The sequence below is a fragment of the Phyllostomus hastatus genome, unplaced genomic scaffold (genome assembly GCF_019186645.2).
Source record: "Phyllostomus hastatus isolate PE091 unplaced genomic scaffold, TTU_PhHast_1.1 phas_scaffold_501, whole genome shotgun sequence".
In the NCBI taxonomy this organism is placed as follows: Eukaryota; Metazoa; Chordata; class Mammalia; order Chiroptera; family Phyllostomidae; genus Phyllostomus; species Phyllostomus hastatus.
The window spans coordinates 30,735,836-30,757,659 of record NW_025334033.1 but is presented as its reverse complement, the minus strand read 5'-3'; the positions used below and the strand labels follow the sequence as shown (position 1 = coordinate 30,757,659).

The following is a 21,824-nucleotide window of genomic DNA, read 5'->3' as shown; positions in this document are numbered from 1 at the left end:
ATGAGCGCTTCGGGGCAGAAGCAGGTGATTCACCAAGCACAGAGGACAGTCACACCATCCCTAGAGAAGGACAACTCCGGGCAGTCACTCCAGGCCTTGAGCTCAGAGGTCATCTTTTGGAAGAGAAGGTGCCTCTGGTGGACTTATTGGGAATTACTGCTGAGATAACAGGAACCAGCTACCAGAAGTTCTGGCTCCGCTGCTCAGTCACTTGGGAAGACATGCCACCAACCTGCTCACCCTGCCACCCCGGGCCAGGCCATGCTCCAGCCTCCACTGTGGAGGCCCACAGGCCTGGGCTTTGTATGTGGAAGTGAACTGTAAATACTCTGGAATTCCATTGTGGTTACTGAGCATGTAATTGCATGGTAATTACCATGAATTCACAAGATAATTCCAAGGTTATTTTAGTCTTCTAAACTTGTCTTATGCTGCCATAGTATATAAACCAGCAAATATAAGCTCAGGCCCCAGTCAGAGAAGGGGAGAGGTAGGCAGGCATCTGGTAGCAGGATCCAGCTCAGTGCTGTGTATCCTGGCTCTAAACCACACAGAAGAGCTCAGTGTCCACTACTTCTGGACAGCAAATAAGGACAGGCTGTCCTGAGGTTTCTTCCTCTCTGCAGAGACAGACTGCAATTCCCAGTCCACCTAGACCTCAGCTTGTGAGTCATACAGAATCTAAAAGAAAAGCTAGGACATTTGGTATATGTCTCTAAGCGGCCATCTTTCCATTACCGTCACCATCCTAACCCAGACTTCTTTGGCCTGAGGAGCTGCTGCTCCTTCCTCCCTGGGAGGCAGGGTGCCAGCAGCACTCTGCAGTGGATTGATTCCATGGAGTAACACTGACGGAGACTCAAAACCTCACTAGGCCATAGGCTAGATGTGTGATCTTGAATGCGTCATTGAACGTCTCTGACTTCTGATGGTTAAATAAGCATCTAGCACAACTGCTGGCACCTGATAAATGGTAGCTAGCTCCTATTTTTGTTGCAGTTTCTTTGAAAGCATCTAGAGCACTTTGGACCTATACTAATGTAATTTCCCAGGCTGGTCCTTTCCCTGCTGGTCCCTGGGATTCTGAGCATTACCACCAGAATGTCTCCTAAACCCAGGTTGGTCAATGCTCAGAATCCTTTCATGTCTCCTCCTCACCTTCAAGATACAGTTCAACCCTGGCTGTGTAGCTCAGTTGGCTGGGGCATCCTCCTGATATGCCAAGGTTGCCGGTTCGATCCCCAGTCACAGCACATACAAGAATCAACAAATGAATGCATAAATAAGTGGAACAACAAATCAATATTTCTCTCTCTCTCTCTCTCTCAAATCAATACATAAAAGTTAAAAAAAAAAACAAAACCAAGCACGATGCAGTCCACACACCCAGCACCCGGCTTGGCGAGCGGACCCTCTCGGACCTGCTCAGTGGGCTGCTCCAACCACTTCTCATGCTCCTGGCTTCCCAGACTCTCCACCTCAGCCTGGCTGGGGCATTGCCGTCTCCCGACAGACCACAGCTCTCTTTGGCTTCTGTTCCTTCTGGGGGAGGTTTCTCTCTCCTCACTTCTCAGTGACTGTCCTAGTCTGCAAGGACGGACTGCATTCTATGTTGTTAACAGCATGTTTCTGGACCTGCCAGTCCACAGTAGTTTTTCCTATGAACCCGAGCAACAGGTTGCAGGGCTGTTGCTCAAATGGCTGGGCATTTCTTCTCGTGTACGTGCTGTTTTATATTTCTTCCAACTCCTCAAGGGTGGGGAAGGTACCAAATGCCTTTGTATTCCTGGTGCTCGGTGAAATTCCTGGCATATATTTAATTATGCAATTATAATTAATTAATAATTGTGTGATTATAATGCTAATAAAGATGCACATACGTGATAGACCTACTTTTTAAAGACATAACCAAATCTCTGGTTTCTGTGGGAAAAAGTCAGTGACCCGGAGTCGTGTTCCGTCCAGCCTGGCAGTGCAGGCGGCAGTGTGGCGTGAGGTGCACCTGAGTGTGCAGACACCTTGGAACACAGTCCGGCACAGAGAGAGTGTGGAAAAGAGGGTGGCTCTTATTATCATTTGTTAATTAAAATAATTTCGTGAATAAAAAAAATTATTTAAAATAAAAACTGCCCAGCTGTCCCATAAACCTTTTCATCAGAAAGGGACATGAATCAGAAGGCCTGGGTTTTGCCACTTCCTTAACGGGACCTTGGGCAGCTCACTTAACTTTGCACAGCCTCCGTTTCCCAGTCCGTAAGGTGGATATGATAACCTCTGTCTCCTTTATGTCTCGGGTTTATTATGGTGGTCAAACACGCTCATGTCTATTTAAAATATAAAGCATTATACAAAGAGAAAACATAATTTTTAAAAGGTTGACTTGTGTAGCCTACTCCCTTCAATTGCTGTGAAGTCTGCCAAGGACATCACCACCTGCAGGGGTTTTATGGGATCGGAAGACTCCGCCATGTCCATCTGGCCAGTTCAGTGCTCACTGAGTCTTGGCTTGGCTCAAAGCAGACTGGAATCCAGGGGATGAAGGCAACGTGCCTGAAAGCGACTTCATCACACAGGCAGATGAAACCTCTTTTGGAAGAAGAGCTTTCTTGTGGCCTCAACCAGACACCACAGACTTCTTCAGGGATGAGCTTAAGCTCTTCTCTGGGACCAGATCATTGACTCTCAGCCAACGCAAGGCAGGCTGCGTAGCCCAGTGGTCAGACACACAGGCTTGGACGTCTGGCAGGCCTGGGCTCCTTCTGTCTCGGCCCCCACACCTGCTTGCTGAGTGACCTTCCACAAGTTGCTTAACATTTCTTAACTTCAGCCTTCCTATCTGAAAACAAGCATAATAACAGCACCTGCCTAATATATTGGGTTGTATAAAGATTCATGTAAAGCGCTTAAAGTACTTGGAGTGGTGTCAAGGCTTGATACATTTTGAGTGTTATCATCATATTATTATATGCCTTGTAGTTATCTGCTGACCTATCTGTGTTCTTTAATAAAGCTGGAGCTCTTTGCTACTCATCCCTATGGCCTCTGGGCTTAGGAGCGTGTCTGGCACAAAAGACAGTGAGTAAATACTTGCTGAATTTACTTCTAGTTGATTTTTGCTGAAAGTATTAACTGATAGCTAAGGGAATGGCTGATGAGAACTTAGGAAGGGACCTGTCAGAACATTATTACATCCTTCTAAAAGATTCTGCAAGAGAAAGACCTTTTAATAGAAGGCTGAAGTATGGAGGGATGGGCCCTTCCTGTATCCACTTATAGGATATGCCCCGCCCCCCAGCACCCTACTGTACCCAAGGCTGCCTGGGCCAGGCCTGGCATACAGTCTCATTTTACAGGCCCCATAAAATCAAATCTCTCAAGAGACCTTGGGGGTCATGTGGTCCTCCCTTATTTTATAAACGAGGAAACTGAGGCAGGCAGAGGATCCGAATTCATGACCCTTGACTTCTGACCAGTGCTCTTCACTCCAAATGCCCACGGGCCACATTTGGAATGTGTGGGAATGCCTGAGGGTTAGCCTCTTCTAGTAAAACAAGGGGAAAAAAATAGAAGACAAAATATTGTCGGTAGAAGTCTAGTTTTATTAAACTACCTTTCTAAATCACAATCTAACAAGAATGCTTCAAGCCAAATAAAGGAAGCTGGAAATACTCTTTTTCACTGGAGAATATAATTTTGCTTCAGCCACAATTTAAATTGATTTAGTTCTGAGCACCAGCACTTGAAGTGTAGCGCGTGTTCCATTTTCGCCATGATGCTCGTTTTGACAGTGATGCATTTCAGTTGACATAGTTGAAATCCTCATGTAATAAATCTCTGCCTGAAAATTAATCATGTTTATAATATTCTGAGAATTAATAACACCCATTGCTCAAATCATTAACTTAAAAAAAGGAGCTTCCAAAATCTGTTCTCAGCAGTAAGGGGCCACAAATAAATGAATGTTTGATAAAATAATCCAAGTAGCAGTTTAACAAGCGTAAACTTGAATGTGGTTGCGGTAACACAGAACTATTGTTTAAGGGTTGGCAGAGGCTGATGAGGGCCTTATTTCAGTTACAAAGCAGGCATCCACATGCATAATGAACTGCTCTCTGAATTATTAATGTGCTGCTTATTTAGCCTCATCTGTCTAGAAGATAATGTATCCTAACTCTAATGAGTGATTGGCCTTGTACATAATTACAGTAGCAGCAGCAGTGGGGGAAATGTGTGCCTTCAAAGGAGGAGTTCTAAAAATAAAGTCATCACATAAACTTCGTTGTTGTTGCATTCTATCAAAATCAAACCCGAAGCATTTGAGAATTCATAATAAATTACAGGAGACAGAATCATTATTAACATCATAATTTAACACAAAAGGTTTTACTTAATCATTCATTACAGACCATGTGCTGTTAAAAATGCTTATAAATGACTTGGGTTATTTGAAGATGTTCGCAGAGATGGTCCCTCTTGGCCACTCGCCAGCTGTGGTGCAGAGGGGCCACGCATGGTGAGGAGGCATAAAAACAGGTAGAAAAGGGTAACGATTCATGTCTATTCTGACAGAACATTAATTAAAAGTTCAAAAGTTGTTAGGTGACTCCTTTTCATTTGTAAAACTTGCTCCTCTGGGCCTCATCCGACCTGGTTTCTGCATTCGGCTGGTTGTCTTCGGAGGACGCTGGCTCGGAAACCTGCACATCTGGTCCCTGTGGGTCTGAACGGCAGCTCCTTGCTACCTGTCTCTGACGTGGGGCAACAGCTCTTCGTGGAGCCCAGGAAAGTTTTCACTCCCCCTCTGCATCACACGTGACTTAAAGGAACAGGCCCACACGAAGCACTTTATAGGGGTTAGTTCTGAATGCGTCCTCATCATGGCTCATCCGCACACTTCCTTTTTCTCCAGTCTCCACAGGGGGCTGTCGGCGGACTGATCGTGAACCTGGCGGCATCACAGTCTGTTCACGCTGGTTCGGGAAGCTTCAGTTTGGTTGTAAATTGTACTGTGCGTGCAAGCGTGCATGCTTTTTAAAAAATTTGCCTATGGCACATGTGCATGGGAGCATGTGTGTACACACACATGCATGCACAGGGGTGTCAAGGGGTGAACCCTCATTTGTCTTCCCAAAACCCCAAGTGCTTTCAATTCACCCCGACATCAAAAAACCTGCATGGCTTTTCTTCAGTGACGGCAGGGACATTTGAATTATTGAAGATCATAATGCTTCCCTCTCGAGTACAGGCAATTCCTGGAAGTGTTTAAGACTCTTAATAACAGGAGAATTCCCGCATGTTGCCTGTAGCTAGGATTGAAACCTATAGGCGAGATGGGGAAAATGAGCGAATGCTTCTAATTCTAAGTACAACTTCTGCTTATGGCCTTCTGAAGCCACACACTTAAATGCAGCAAATTGTCTTTGCACGTCTCCTGTTGAATACTAACTCAGCTTCCAGCTTCATGTTAGGAATGTTGTGGAGTCAGGTTCACTAAGTCAGAAGGACCCACGTTTCCTGCTGTCCTAGCTGAGAGTTGAACTCAGGGTCCTGTAGGCCCCCTTGGTGAGGATGGAGGTCATGGGTTGGGTCAGACCTCAGAGATTCTCAGCAGGTCCTGGGACCTAATTAAAACAGGTCTGTTTCTCCTCCCCAGTCCAACTCGATTTCCCTTCTTAAAAAGGAAAAAGATCAGGGGATTCCTATGAGCAAGGGCACCTCTCAGGACAAGTGGATTGAGGAGGAGAAAAAGGCTACTTACTGCCTAAGTCCCCTGAGACACCTGGCACCCTCCAAGCTACCCTTCCAAGTGCACACTGAGCTCCTGCCCAGGGAGATGACTGCGGGGGCCCTGGGGGGCTGTCAAACAAGGGCTCTTTAAATCCAGAGGCATCTCCTGGTCCCAAAGAGGCTCAGCGCAGAGGCAGGGGAGGCTGCTCTGAAGAGGTCCCTCTGAGGCACCAGCGTGAGGTCCTATTCATCACTGGAATTCTTCTTTTATCTGTTTGATGTATTGGGATCTCAAGTAGAGTTTCATTTGCAAAAAGGGTATGAAGCCCACTGTTGCAGAGGCAGAAGGAACCCTCTGGCAGATGTCAGAACAGCTGTGGCCAGAGAGTCCACCCACTCTCCTGTCCCACCTGCACACGAGGGGCCTTTGTTCTCCTTGCCTGTGGCTTGCCCAGCCCCCTGTCCCCACGGAGATCCACCCTTTGTTACCCGGGGTTCTGAGGTTGGTGAGCCTCAGCCATCCCAGAGCTGGGCTGGTGGTGAGATGGGCGAGTGGGGCAGTGGGAAGAGGCAGATTGTGAGAGGCCTCACTGACCCAGGCAGGAAGTTGGGATTTTTCTGAAGATGAGAGGAGTCTTTCAGAATCACAGGTACAGGAGCCACATGCTTGGATTTGCATCTCACCTTGGCCACCTGACTGTGTATGTATTTGGGCTGAAGGAGAGACAGGAAGCAGGGACCTTAGTGAGGAGGTGAGGAGGTGTTGCAATGCTGGTGCGAGGTGATGAAAGCTGAAACTAAGGCAATTTGTTCATGGAGGGGGAGGAGGGGTCGGAGGTGAGGAGGTGAGATGTTTTAGCAGCTAGCACCAGCATGCGCTGGCTGCTGACTGGGAGTGGGGGAGTGGGGTGGCCAGTCAGCCTAAGGCCTGGCCTGCCGAGAGGAAGTACAGGAAGGGAGACAATGAATGCAGTTTTTGGTAGTTTGACCCTGAGGACTTCATAGAGAAGTTCTGTAGAATATCAGGTCTAGGAGTCTGAAGCTCAAAAAAAAAAAAGAAAAAGAAAAAGAAAAAGAAAAAAGTAGGGGCTAGAAAAATATGGGTTTTGTGAGAAGTTCCTGGGAACTGAAGCAGCGGGTATAGATGTACTTGCCCAGGAATGTGAGCTGAGAAGAGAACTGAGGGAAATGCCAAGCAGGTGTGCCCCTGAAAACCCCTGCTCTCTTGCCCTTCCACCTAGATCTTCCTCTTTCTGGAATGCTCGCTCCCCTTTCCATCAACCAATGCGTCCATATTCCAAAAGGCCGTTTCTGAGAGGTTGACTTGCCCAAGGTTCTGGCCTCGCTCTAAACTCGAAGCACCTGGCACCGCCAGGACCCGGTGAGCGGCGGCTGAGGGTGGCTGAACACGGGGAGTCGGGAAACTTCTGTTGCTTACCGGCACCGACAGGGTGTCCAGACGTTTCGTTTTCTTCTCTTTCTCGAGAACCGGGCGGGGCACTGTGAGGGAGCCAAAACTGCAGTCCAGGTGGCCATTGGTCAGGTATAAGGTGAGCTGAGTCAGGGCCAGCTGGTCACTGTAGGAGAGGTCGAGGCCGGTTGCCCACACCTGATTAAAACAGGAGCATGGGTGAGGTTAGCCCCTGGGGGGAGAAAGTCACACCCACCCCGCCCAGCCCAGCCCACACCAGACACAACTGAACCAGCGGACATGTGACTTCACGGAGTGGATGTTTTTGCTTCTGTTTCTACTTCCTGCAGCAGAGGGCTGGAGCCTCCAGTCTGACTGTAATCAGAAGACCCAAGGTTCTCGTGGGAGGTTACACAAGTGGAAACACCTGGCCAAGGTAATCTGCTGGAGATGCCCAGTTGCGAAGTGCTCCTGTGGACTTGGGGCTTTCTGCCTGTGGTTTGCCGTTTCTAAGAGGGTCAGTGCAATGTTTCTACTGAGAAATGGGACTGGACAGAAGCTTCCAAGGATGGGGAAGCGGAGAGGAGCAAACAGAGTGGGGAGAGTGGGCAAATAAGAGAAAAGGGCAGTTTGCCCTGATTTCTGAAAACGAAATGCTGGCCTCTTGGGAATTTGCAATATGATACTTAAAGGAAGCTTGAGGTTGGCATGTAGGTCTCAGCTCTACTGCTGTTTTACTATGAGCACACAGGAAAGTCACCTTGCTACCCTACAATGTCACAATGTCCTCGACTGGGAAACAGTGGTGATACCCACCCGAGCGGAATCACAGGATTACTGGGAGAATACTAACATGCGATAAAAAGGAGGTGGCTTTGAAAATAGACATATGTAATCTATATGCTACTATTGTATCAGCTTTCACTAGTGCTGTCCTTTAATTCCTTCGGCAGATAGTCACTGAGCATACACCCTGTGCTACACCAGAGATGACAAAAGTGGGCCGCGTGCCACCTTTCCCCCGAGCTGTGGCAGGCCGTCCTGCATTGCCCATTGCCTCCCACCCCCACACTGGGTCCAGCAGCACCCTGGAGTCTTCCTCCACTCAGTGCTCAGTCACTGGAGTGTCCACGGTGGCAGACGACGTTCTGCGATCAAGAAAGGGAACACGTGTCCAATAGTCTACAACACAACGCAACGCATGCTGTAGTAAAAGGATGGGACAAAGTACTACGGGAGCAGGAAGGAAGGACAGGCTGAGTCTGTCTGCTGAAGTCAGGGTGGCATCGTGGAGAAGGTGGCATCTGAGCTTCAAAAAGCAACACACACATGGCTGGCTCCCATGTATCAAGTACCTACAGCATGATAGGTGCCTTACAGACACCACAGATATATAATACCCTAAAAAATAACATCCCCAGGGCGGAGATAAAGAAACAGAGGTGCAGAGAGATGCCCAAGTCCACAAGCTAGGGAGTGGTGGTGCTGGGATCTGAACCCAGTTCTGCTGGAGGAGACAGCATTGATCTTGGCCTGACCAGCCCTTGCCCTGGACCAGTTTCCCCACCAAATGAAAAGCTAAAGTTGCAGAGGATCAAAACATGTTCTTGTTTAATATAGCCCATGCCATGGAAGTGTCTTGGGGAGAAAACATGAAGTATGGTATTTCTGGAGTATGCTGCAATTAGCAGTAATGCATTTTCACTGTAGGAAGTTGGAAACGAACACATTTTCACGAAGACTTGATTAAACATTTTTTCCTCTTAGAAGGCCTATATGTGCCCCACTCACCAACTCGGTATGTTAAAATACATAATACATCTGCCCTAGAGTGGACTCCTCTCAAACAAATCTAGCAGTGAGTGACTTGAGTAAGCATTGAATGCAAATGGCATCATTATAAGGATATTAAGAGGTCAAGCTGTCAAGGCCCCTTGCTAAACTGAAGCTAATTTCAGGAGTCATATCCGCACAGCAATGCCCTTTTATAATAGCAAATAAATTACATTTGCAACAATTGTTAAAAACTAACTGCCAAGTATCTGTTGCAGTTGTAAATATCCTATTTGTCAACTTAGATATTTCCTGCTGGATGGCATGAAATGCAAATCAGATGGGGATGGCCACTTTTCCTTAATCGGAGAGGGAACTTGCTATTCTCGCCGTGTTAGCCATTTCTTTCAGAGCCTCGATCTTGGTGTTTCAGTGTCCTTGATCACAGGGACAGGACTCTAACGAACCTGATTCATGTTTATGTCAATGATATGAATGGTTTGGTGGTATGGATTCTAACGACAAGGTAGTACCACGTGGGGAAAGAGTGAGAACCAAGGAGTCTCTGCACCTGGCTCTCTCCAATAGTGTGAACTTGAGTGACTTATTTAAGCTCTCTCCATCTCTGTAGCCTTAAGTGTGAAAGGAGCAAATGATAGTACCTATGGGATTTTGAACACAAAATAAAATAAATGCACATAAAATTCCCTATCACACGATGAAGTTTGATACAAATGTTACTTGTGGTTATGGAGCATTTAAGAGAAATAGGATCTTAGACACATTTTCACTGGCCTCTGTAGCTATTAGATGGCCCCAGTTAACCTGATCTCCCCATTCAGAATCATGGTGTCCAACCTCAAAACAACTCAGTCTAGTAAGTGGTTAGGTTTGGGCAAGATCGGTATTACTCTGTCTCCACTGGACCACTGAAGATACTGAGATCAAAAAGCAGTTTGGGGTTTTGCCTAAGATTCTAGGGCGCAGGCCAGAGCTCTGGTCTTCTGGAGCCACGTACGTTTGCTTTCCCAAGCAGCCTTAGCCCCCTGGTTCTCAAAAGAAATAGAATGCATTTCTTTAAGGCTTTTCCTCAACAGCAGGCTTGCCTGAATTGCTCAGATAATTGTTCTGTCTCCATCTGGTTTTTCCATTGCAGACATTGCCTGAGGCATGCTTATTTTGTGTACAGGGGTTCCTATCTCCCCCTCTAGACTGTCAGCCCCTTTGGGAAGCTGTGGAGTCTTTGTCTTCCCACATCACCCAGCGTCTGGCCAGGGCAAGGCTCACACCTCGCTGTGAACTCTGGGCAACTGTCAGGAGCAGGGCGGTCTCCAGAAGCTGGTTTCAGATTCATTGAGCATCTCCTCTGTGCCAGCTCCAGGCTTTCACTTACATCTCATTAATCCTATTCTCAACCTTGGACTTCAGCTTTCACTTTAGTGCAAGGGTGACAAACCCATTTTCACCGGGGACCACATCAGCCTCATGTTTGCCTTCAAAGGGCCGAGTGTAATTTTAGGACTGTATAAATGTAACTACTCTTTGACTGGGGGCATGGAGCTTGGTGCTACTGCCGGGTAGAAATGAGGTGTTGGGCCAGACCAAACAAGGTGGAGGGCCAGATTCGGCCCTCAGAACTTGTGTTCGCCACCTGTGGCTTAGAGCCCAACCTCCCTCTGCTCTGGAAGTGCCTGTCACAGTCTGGTGAGTGATGAGGGCAGCCTGTACAAAGGCCCTGTGAGTGGGGATGCGGAGAAGTGAATGGATTTTTAAATGTTTAGAAGGGGGCTTTGATATGACTTGCAGGACTTATAATGACCAGCTTGACAGGTTAATTTATTAGATGTGAGGGTGAGGAGAAAACATCACGGAAGGTTAAGAGCTAGAAAGACCCTTAAAAATCACCTACTACAATCAGTTTACTTTGTAAATGGGGCAACTCTGGCATGAGAAGCAAAGAGATTTGCCCTGGGTTACAGGGCTGGGGAGCGAGGGTATGGGGTGGGAAACCCAGGTGTTCAGCACCCAGTCATAAATCACTTGTTGATAGTTTGATTGATTGGTGATATTCAAAAATCATGTTGTTAAACATGGCTAGAATACCAGAGAGACTTACATCAAGGCCTTAAGAAGTACAAGCAATGTAAAAATACTCAGCTCAGTGTTACTTATGATGCCGAAAAACTGCAGCCCTCCAACTTTTGGTATTGGCTAACAGGTAGTGTCATACCACACTGTCAAGTGACAGGATGGTCTACAATACTGTCACTAAAGGTAATTATTGTGAGTAACTTTTGATGATGTAAGAAGATACCACAAAACTGCAAGAGAAGGATATAAAGTCATATGGGCAGTGTGACTTCAACTTTGCAAAAAGAATACTGTGCATGGAAAAGGCTAGTCGAGTAACAAAAGGTTAACATAATTATTGTTAAAATAATTGTTAATTTTAGCAGTATTATGACAAGTGCAATGAGATAGAACTTCATGTCTATTCCAGATCACCACTGCATAACATGGCAACCGGTAGCTGCTTGTGGCGACTTAGCACTTGAAATGAAGCTGGTTCACACCGGGATGTGCTATGAATGTAAACTGTGCACCAGATTTTGAAGATGAGGGAGATAAAAAATGAAATATCTCAGAAATAATATTTTATACTGGTTACACATTCAATGATAATATGTTGGTTATGTTTGATAAAATAATACACATTAACATTATGTTCATGTCTTTTTAAACGAGCTGCAGAAAATAAAAATGACACGTGGTTTACATTCTATTTCTGTTGGATTGGTCACAGCGTCAGCAGGCTCAGGGCCGGTAGGGGTCGGATGGGGAGCAGCCCTCCACCGCCCCCACTGGCTCTGCATTGGACACAGTGCTCACTGCAGCTGCCTTGGGATACCTGGGGCAGTGTGGGCAGGACACAGGGCAGAAGGCAAAACCGAGACACTACAGCAGCTTCATCACTTTTTCAGAGCCAGGCAGAGGCAAACTTGCCCAGAATTGCCCAAGCCTCTGGGCCCTGTTTGGACCACAGGCTTTAGGATGAAAAGCTAATAGCATGCTGTTGCATGGGGAGGTGTGGCCAAGGGGCCTAGTATCGAGCCCTTTTGGCCTTAGGTGTTCCAGACAGATGGAGGCTGCCTGCGCACCCCTGCTGCTTCTGCCTCTTTCCTGTGACAGGCAGGATGGATGAGTGGCAGAGTTTGCAGATGTGGGCAGATGTGCTGAGGCCTATATTTTGTCACTTACTCCAAGTGCAAATAAAGTTCTATAGCAAAGAGTTTGGTCTTACCAACCTTCTCTTATGGGCATCATGGCAGGTATGGGACTGAGAGACTAATTTATAGATCGAATGACATTCATTGAAGATTTACAGAATTTCAGAGCTTTAAGAATCTGTAGATGGCCCTGGCTGGTGGGGCTCAGTGGGCTGAGCACCGGCCTGTGAACTGAAAGGTTACCAGTTCAATTCCCAGTCAGGGCACATGCCTGGGCCCCCAGTGGGGGGCTTGTAAGAGGCAACCAATGGCTGTTTCTCTCTCACATGGATGTTTCTATCCCTGCCTCTCTCCCTCTGCTCCCCTCTCAAGAAAAAATAAAAGAATCTATAGATGTTTTGTGGACCCATCTCTAGGTTTTCTTTCCTCCTCTTCCTCTCTCCTTGACCCCTCCTCATCCTCCTCCTTTGGGTAAGGGGAAGAATGAGGCTCCAGAAGGGCAAGTAACTTGCTAAAGGCCCCAGCTCTTGGTACCAGGGTCTGGGACAAATAGCTGTGATCCTCAGCACATCACCTCTTTAGACCACACCTTCCTCGACTAATCACTGGGGATACTAGTTCTGGCAGACCTTTCCTCAGTTGCCTCTGGGTACATCTATGAGGCTAAACAGGGAATTGTGAGCACTTCTCACCTCTGGAGAATTTTCTGAGGCACTGATTCTCAAACAAAGGCAACCGAGAGACGCATCACTGAGACGTCACCACCCACAGAGACGGCGTCAGAGTGCAGGGTGTGCCACGCGGTGTGCCACACAGCGCGCCCTCCTCAGCGTTCTTTTTTGGCCGGGGAAGTGCAGGCTACTTTCCTCCCCATGCTCATGTCTGTATTCACAGTCCCAGTGTGGCAGGACGTCTACCAATGGACTATTTGTTTTTTCTAGACTGAGACCAAGCCCTCAGTCTGACCCATGGGTCCCCATAGCTCTGCCTAAGCTGCAGAGGCCAGGCCACCTGCCCTGCTCCTCTGCTTGCTGGGCTGTGTGGCCGCGGGTGGACTGAGCCTCCCTCTGTCCTCACTGGTTTGGCTGCAAACAGAGCCGAGGGATTATTTCCTACTTACAACTGTGGAGGCCAGTTGGGAAGTGTTGAGCAGAGAACTAATGCGATCTAACTTCTATTTTTAAAGGTTACTCTGGTTGTGTGGAGGAGATGAGACCAGGAGGGGTCAAGGAGGGAACCGGGAGGCCAGCCAGTTAGGGGCTGCTGCGGGCATCTGGGGGAGAGGCGATGGTGGCTGGATGGACATAGTAATACCAGAGGGTAAGAGACGCGGTGGAGGCAAGTGGCCTCGCGGGGGGAGGGGGGGGACAGGGACACTGGGCTTCGGGGGAGAGTTGGCCTTGCCCTTCACTGTCCGTGTTGATCTCAACTTCCTTCTCCTCCCCGGGCCTCAGTTTCCATGTCTATTAACCGTCCTTGTTTCCGAGGCTTTGTGAGGATCAGGGACTACAGGAGACGCTGCACGAGACCAGCATTGCAGGGTCTGGCAGACACGCAGACCTGTTTGGTCTTCTTTCCTGTGTGACTTCGGAAACGGAATCCGGGGCAGGCCCAAAACCCCCCTGCTCGGCTCTTGGCTTCAGCACCCTTGCCTGCTTTTCAAAGCCTGGGAGCACAATGACCTCTTCTCAGACGCTGTTTAAAAACAGGCCCCGGAATCCTGGCTTTCCCTGAGAACTTCCTTGATGATACCTTTTCTCACTTTCGTCTTTGAATCACCAGGCAGCATCAAGCTCTCCAATGTGGTAAACAATGCACCTGATACTACATTTTAAAGGAGGTCGCACAGTGCACTGCAAGAATTTTCAGTTAATAAAATATCGATGTGATGATATTTGTTAAGAATTGTTGGAATTATGTAAAGAAGTCAATAGGCAGAGCGGATTGCAGCCTCTTGGCATGTTGCCACCTAGTGGCAGCTGCTGGGATGGCCCCGTCTCTCGGAGAGGCGAAGAACTGCGGTTGCCGAACGGGACAGTCCTCTGGGCCTGGTCAACAGTTGAGATTCTTAGTATTCATCTTGGAGACCTTCCCCTCTAATCCTACTTATCCTTCTGGGCACGATTTAAATTACTGCTCCACAACGCTGTCTCTGAGCAACAGAGAGCGACCACGCTCTGCACCGTCTACCCTGGACACCACCTTACATCGGGCCTTCGGACTCCTGGGGCAGAGGGAGCAAAACGCCCGGGCCCCGCCGCTGAGCACTCGGTGTCCAGTGGGCCGCCACGCCTGGAGTCTCCGTGATTTTCAAAGGCCTTCAACATGTTTGGATTCTGAAAAAAATTACTGGCTCCCAAATAAGAAAGCTGCAAAATAACAATAAATGTTTTGAAAAGATCAACCAAATTGACATGTGGGTGAAATACGATACGAGTCTTATGCAGTTATGTTTATTCCATGAGCGTGCATTGAATACAGTTCATAGGATGGAGAGTGAAGGAATCTCTCAAACCAAAACACTCAGAGCTCGGAGAGGTCTTAAACAGCGCTGTCCTGCACACCTAAATTGACCTGCATCGTCCCCACGTCCTCATTTATGACTGAGGATTCTGGGAGGTGAACTGACCCGCTCGCGTCCCTCAGTTAGGAGAAGCGCTGGAATCAAAGCCCAGTGTTTCCATGATGCCGAATTACCAGCACTAATAGCCGGATTCCTTTGTAGGGCCAGAAGTTTCTCTGTGACATGGGACATTTTTTCAGGATTTGCAGGAATGATGTTCAAAATTAATTTGAGGATACAAAGTGGAGAATGTTGACATTAAACCTCCATCATCAACAGCTGCATTTGTTTTTCACTGTTGCAAAAAACCACAATCAAATCTTTTCATACGCCCTTGCCTTCCTGGCTTCCTTTCCCAAGTTTCTCCTCCTTCCTCTATAAACTTATCATCCTCCCTCGATTACTCTTAAGATTGATGGCCTGATATTATTTTTATTCTGAATGTACAAAATTAGTCACTTTTTTCTTTTTAAGTATTTCTTTACTTTTTTATTATAAATTTTGGGAAGACCATTTTTTAAAAATTTTGACATTAAGCACTATGCTACAATAATCATGAAAACCCAACTGTTATAACCTACTGCAGGTTCTCAGGATCAGTGATTGTACATGTCCCTTCCACGGTGACCCAACAGTTCAGTGTAACAATCCCGTGCTGCAGACACTTACTCTCCTTCTTTAATTTTCACACTGTAAGTGCCAGGGCTGGCAAATGTTTGCTGAGTTGACAAGTGATCCTTCAAAGTTACCACAAATAATCTCTAAAAGGCTTTTTTTTGGTGAATTCTCAAGTGGAAAGCTCTTGTTCTGTAGTTCCCCTCAGGGATGATTCCTGGGCCTAGACCTCATGGGTATGGAAGACTGCCATGCAAAGCTGGTGGGGGTGGGCGCACTGCACGGGTCTCGTCAGTGCCAGGAGTCAGCACAGAGTTTGCCTTTCCTTCCATTTCCTCAACAGCGCTGTTAAATCATATATACGTGTATATATATATATCATATACATACATATACCATATACATATGTGTGTGTATATATACACACAGGGTCCAGCAGAAGTGATGCCTGCTTGAGTGTGGTTGGTAGGGTAATAATATGGGTGTAATAATTTGTAGTTTTAATTTGAACATTTCACCCAAAATGTCATGTGGTGTGCTTGAGCGTGATATTGTTGTGTTACAGAGTTACATGCTTATGATTTTGTAATAAAAAGGTAAGGTAACATTCAGGGACATTATTTATGCTGTACCCTGTGCGAGTGTGTATGTGTGTGTGAATTTTTTAGAAGAACTACCTGTGTTGCAGGGCATGTACACAAGAAACATGGAGGGTCAGAGCTATGGCCTCGGAGTTGTGCTAGTCTGGCCCCTCACACTCTGGGCACGAGGCTCAAGGGGGAGAGAATCCTGGTCAGGAGCAGAGTTCAGACCAGAGCTCAGAACTCACAATTTTCAGTCCAAGCTAAGTTTGTTTACATTTGGAGATTCCTAGAGAGGAGAATCAGACCCCAAACAGGGACTTCTCTTGCTCGTCTCTGTGTCCCACACAGTGTCCAGCACGGGGCTCCCGCCTCGTGCGAGCGTGCACAGTGGCTCTGCGCTGGGGGATCTAGTTAAAGCACACAGGGCAGAAAGTGCTCCCTTGAAAACACAGGCAGGAGAGGTGCCACTTCAAACCACAGGGACAGCCGAAATAAAAAAGAGCAACGAGTGTCAACAAGATATGAAGAAATTGGAATCCTCGTACATTGATAGTGAGATTGTACAATGGTGTAACCACTTAAAAAAACAACAGATTTTGACAGTTCCTCAAAAAGTTAAACTTTCAACTACCATATAACCCATCAATTCTACTGCTAGGTATATAACCAGGAAAAATGAAAACATGCACGCACGAAACTTTTACACAAATGCTCATAACATTATAATAGTCAACAAAATGGAAGCAATCCAAATGTCCATCAACTGATCAACAGGTAAACAAAATGTGGTAGCCACACAATAGAATATTATTCAGCCATCAAAAGGAATGAAACATTGACTTATGCTACAGCATGATAAACCTTGAAAACATCACGTCAGGTGAGAGAAGCCAGTCACAGAAGACCACATACTGGGTGACCCTCTTTGGGGGAAATGTCCAGAGTAGGGAAATCCATGGAGACAGAAAATGGTTTCCCCTGGCAGGGGGAGAGGGTGTGGGGAATGGTTTCTAACACGGTCAGGCCTCTTTGTGTGCAAGGGACATGGTCTAAAATTAGATATGGTGATGGTGTATGATCCTGTGTCTATACTGAAAAGCACGGTGGCGTAGACTTAAGGGTGAATTTTATGGCCTGTGTATCTCAGTAAAGATGTTATACACACGCTCACACACATTCCAGTTTTTCGGAGGCCTGTTTTCGGAAGGACGCCCACACAATTTGTAAGGCCCCTTTGTTTGTGCTACTCCAGTGTGTGAATAATGACTGAATGAGGGAGTCTGTGATACACTGCTTTCCAAACTGCCCTCTGAATTTAAAATTTTTTATTTCTTTTTTTAAAAGATTTCATTTATTTACTTTCAGGGAGAAGGTAAGGGAGATAGAAAGAGAGGGGGAGGAACTTTGATGTACAAGAGAAATGTTGATTGGTTACCTCTCACGCGCCCCACACTGGAGACCTGGCCCCCAACCCAGGCATGTGCCCTGACTGGGAACTGAACTGGTGACCATTCAGTTTGTGGGACAATGCCCAACCCACTGAGCCACACCAGTCAGGGCTGCCTTCTGAATTTATTCTAGTCATTCTTCAAGCTTATACTTTAAAAGCATTTCCATATGTGGGTAAAAAATACCTGTACCTACACTAAAGCATGCCAGTGCCCAGCAAGGGTTAATACCCAGGGCCCAGCAAGCAGTCATGGGCTGAAAGGGATAATACATTATCACCTGCCAAAAAGACTCAGTGAGCTCTGAGGACACGGGTGTCCCATTTCTAAAAGACGGTATGCTTCCCCCTACTTCCCAGCACAGGCTTTCATTTTGTATCAGCTCCTGGACTGAGTGAGGCTGGGCCCCGCCACAGCTAGAAAAGCAGCCAGGCTGCTCAGTGGGCACGTAGCACAGACAGCTTTGTCTTGGGCACATCCAGTTTTCTTCTTCCCTCCTGTTGCTCGTTCCAGGGTCCTCCCAGCACTCAGGCATGGCTTCTGCGGCTGGAGGATCCCCCTCCCCCAAGCCCTTGTTCCCCACGGGGACACTTCCTCATCCTCGTGGCGTTAATCCGGTGATCCAATAAATCCGGTCTCCTTGGCTGAAGGTAGAGAGCTGTTTACTATAATGGAACCTTTTGGAGTTGGTTATCTGAGAGATGAATCTGGATCTCGAGACTTTGGCCTTGTTGTCTGTGGACTCTGGCCTTTGAAACATTCAGCACTCAATGAAGCCAACATGCTTTCTTTTTTGCTGGCAGCAATATTTAGAAAGCTGCCGATTTGACTGCCTGGAGGCCAGACTCTAGGTGGGAGACTTGTGGAGGGAAAGGGGAAGGGAAATGAATGTCTATTAAGGGCCTATTATGTACAAGACACTCTGGTATTTTCTTATGTCCCCTGACAGCCTTGTGAGGTAGAGAGTAACACAGTCATTTTACAGAAGTGGAAGTGGAGGCTCAAATAACCCAGAAACATGCCCAAGTTCCATAGCTAAGTGTCAGGGCTTCGATTAGGATGCACGTGTGTCTGACTCTGAAGTCCAGGCTTTCTCTCCTGGGCTTGACCTTGGAGATTACTCTTCACCTGGGGAGGCAAGCAGATGCCTGGTGGAATGTGAGTGAGCATTGTGAGGCTGGCGGTCATACCTGGAAGTGCCACCAGTTACTAGATGGTCTGAAGCTGAGGAAGGCCTGTGATTTACTGTGGGACTTTGTGCAACTTACTTAACACCTTTCTGACTCAACTTCCCCACCACTTGTCTGTAAAGCACTTTGAGAGCCTATAATATATGAGCTGTATAGGGCAAAGAAATATTTTCTTTCAGTGTAGGCAGAAAGCCAAGGTTCCTCTGTGATCAATAAAAGTCCTGTGGTACTTTCCGGAAATGTATGGGGAGAGCTTTAGGGCCCTGGGAAAATTCTAATTCAGTAGCCAGCCGCTTGCAGAAAAACACCTGCAGTTTCACCTGAGTGAGTGTTGGCTTGCCCATTCGGCTGCGCCCTGATGTTACGCCTCCGTTCCTCTGAGCTTCACCCCAGTGGCTGCTTTCCACGCCCAACACCCTCTGATACCATTTGCCCCTGGCTTCAATTTCTAGCAAATGAAAGAAGCAGCGTTAAGGGAGGTATTTCCTTTCTTCCATCCTCCTTTCCTCTCTGCTTCTTATCCTCAAGAGAGTGAACGAGAAGGCCCGCAAGTCATAGCAGGTCAGTGTAAATTCTTAGTTCTACCTCTACCTGTCTTTGATAATCATTTTTTGCAGAGTGTTCCAAGCCATTTATGGAAAAGAATTGTGAAATGACTTCATTATTTTCTTCATCAACATGTGAATAAAAAGTTTCAAAATACATACATTATGTTTTCTCCCCCCTCACATCTGAGAGAGCATATCCTCTGGTATACCATACGTCTTTAATATGTACAGAAACTTTATAGTTATTTCTCTGGAAAGTGTCTTCTTTGTATTTGCCTCCACAGAGACGTCCTCTTGCTCTGTGCACTTCTGTTTAAGGAAGGTGGGGCGTTTGGTTGCTGCCACATGGGGTCCAAAAAACTCAAAACCTGCTTTTCCAGTTCAGGGAAGAGCTTCAGGAGAATCCAGGTGTCCTCCTCGGTGGTCAGTGCCAACATCAGGAAAGTCCACGCTCTTCTTGGAGCCACTGCGACCTGTTTCTCCACAATTCCTTTGTATTCCCTGCCTGTGTTCTCCTGATGGGAGGTGAATTTTGTCCTAGTATTTGGATTTGGATTTTATGTTGGTTCCTGGCTTTGCTTGATCAAGTTTAATGGGTAGACTTGATATCATTTATGTATTGAGACATTTGTGGAAATGTCTCAAAAGGAAAACTGGAAAAAATGAAAAACAGACTTCAGTAGGGAGGTGCTCTAGATCAGACTAGCAATTTGGCCTGATGGGGAAGACCGACTCCCCCAAGAAGGGAAGCATTTCATGCGCGTGTTTACAAGGGCTTGAAACAACAGGCGGCACGCTGCAGCTCATGTGTAAGGAGGCAAAATGTATGTTTAAAAGAATTGTATACAGTTCTATTTATGCAAAAGATTCATGTAACTTTATAAAGGTTTGCAGGGATTTTAAAGGATTTTAAGTGCTGTGTTAGACTGTACTAGTAGCAGATGTTCAACGGCATGTTTAAGTTTTTGTTTTACTGAAAAAGCGATGGATTACTTGATATTTTCTTTTTAAAAAATCATACCAAAGCCACTACGTTTTAAGTATAGCTCAAATTCCTTATTTCTGACAAACACAAAAGATTTAAAATAACATAAAGGCTCCTAAAGATAAATATTGCTATAGTAGAGCTGGAAGGTTTTGTTTGCTAAATATTCCCTTCAGAATTCCAGTCTTTTGTGTCATTTCTTGTGCTTTTTCTATGAAGACAGATGGTGTCAGTAATTGCCTATATATTTAATTAAGTTAAAAAGCTACATAGTAAGGTTTTGGCAAAAAGTAGAAAATGCCGTGCTTATGAGCAAAGAAAGCAAAAGAAAACGGATTGACGGCATAAGACGCTATTCCTCACCAAGTACACATTTTGATGTCCGTGTGTGTGGGAATGTGAGACTGGATTTTGTTAATGATAAGAACGAAAGCATTTATTCCGGAAGGTAAAGCCCGAACTAGAAATCTAGGTGGCAGTTCTCCGACGCTGTGGACCATCCGGCTGGGAGTGCCTGCCCATTGCCCACACCGCCTTCAACCGGGGCCCAGTGCCGAGTGGTTATTCTGAATTCCTCTGACTGTCAGGGGTATTTTATTTTATTTTATTATTTTATTTTATTTTATTATTTTATTTTATTTTATTTTATTATTTTATTTTATTTTATTATTATTATTTTTTTGCCTGGGATTTTTCCCCTCGCAGGCTAATTACTGTGAAATTATTATGGAGGGAAAAAGCAGTAGCCACTCGCAGCAAGTGGTTAGGAAAACTGAGTGAACCGTTCTCGCGGAGCTGTTTTCCACGCCCCCGCCCCACGGACCCACCGTCTGGCTCCGCGGCAGCACGGCGCTCCCAGCTGCGGCGCCGCAGATGGGGCTGCTCGCCGCGGCTCTTAAGGCTTAAAAATGGCTAGCACGACACTGATTTTATTCCATTTCGCTTAGTCATTAACATTTAATGATTACCTTATGTGCTGAGCACACGGATGGAATATATTAAAAAAAATAGGAGATGGGTTTTCTGGCTTTAAGCTGTTCAACTCAATTCAACAAGCATATTGAGGCTCTACACGAGAAACACACAGTTTCTTTGGCGACGGTCCTCGAGGAGGGGGAGCGGCTTACAAAGCGTGTCGCCCTCAGTTCAGTGCACACCACAGGGAGTATCTGCCGTGAGAGGAGGAGCGGGCTCGGCAGCCAGCGTGGTTTGAACCCTGTCACGGTTTGCACCCTGGATTTGCCGCTTGGTGACTGCGTGACCTTGAACATGTCACCCTAGGCCCAGTCCTCATTTGTAAAGTAGGGATAATAATACCCACTTTTCAGAGTGTGAGGATTAGAAATATTACATGTAAAATACACACCAGAGTGCCTGGCACTTGACAAAAATTCAATAAATTGTTAGTGTTACCACTAATAGTTACTCTGGCCATCGATGGCATACCGTAGCCCTGAGACACTGGGGCATGAAGGCAGTCGGGTGGGATTGATTCAGGCGGGCGCCCGGAGGAGCTGGGTTGTGAGGCGTGGTGTGAAAGACGGGAAGTGGTGTACCTGCAGGAAAGAGGCCTGGCAGGCTGTAGGAATGAAGACGGCTTGTGGAAGGCAGGAGGAGAGGGCATTTACTGAACGAGGGAGTCACCAAGCACGTGAACTTGCTTGGCCTAGAGGGCACTGTAGACATGACCAATGGGAAAGGCAACAGTGCCGCATGGCGGGAGGGGCGGGGGGCAGTGCAGGGCTGTTTGAAG

General features: G+C 46.7%; 1 protein-coding gene across 1 annotated transcript in view; it reads right to left on the bottom strand.

The window, feature by feature from the left end:
• IQCH (IQ motif containing H) overlaps positions 1-21,824 on the bottom strand; it is a 118,336-nt gene that overhangs the window by 13,860 nt on the left and 82,652 nt on the right. Inside the window, exon 11 of the mRNA XM_045821943.1 lies at positions 7,166-7,336. Within this exon, the coding sequence (XP_045677899.1) occupies positions 7,166-7,336 (171 nt within the window). The remainder of the gene's footprint in view (positions 1-7,165; positions 7,337-21,824) is intronic.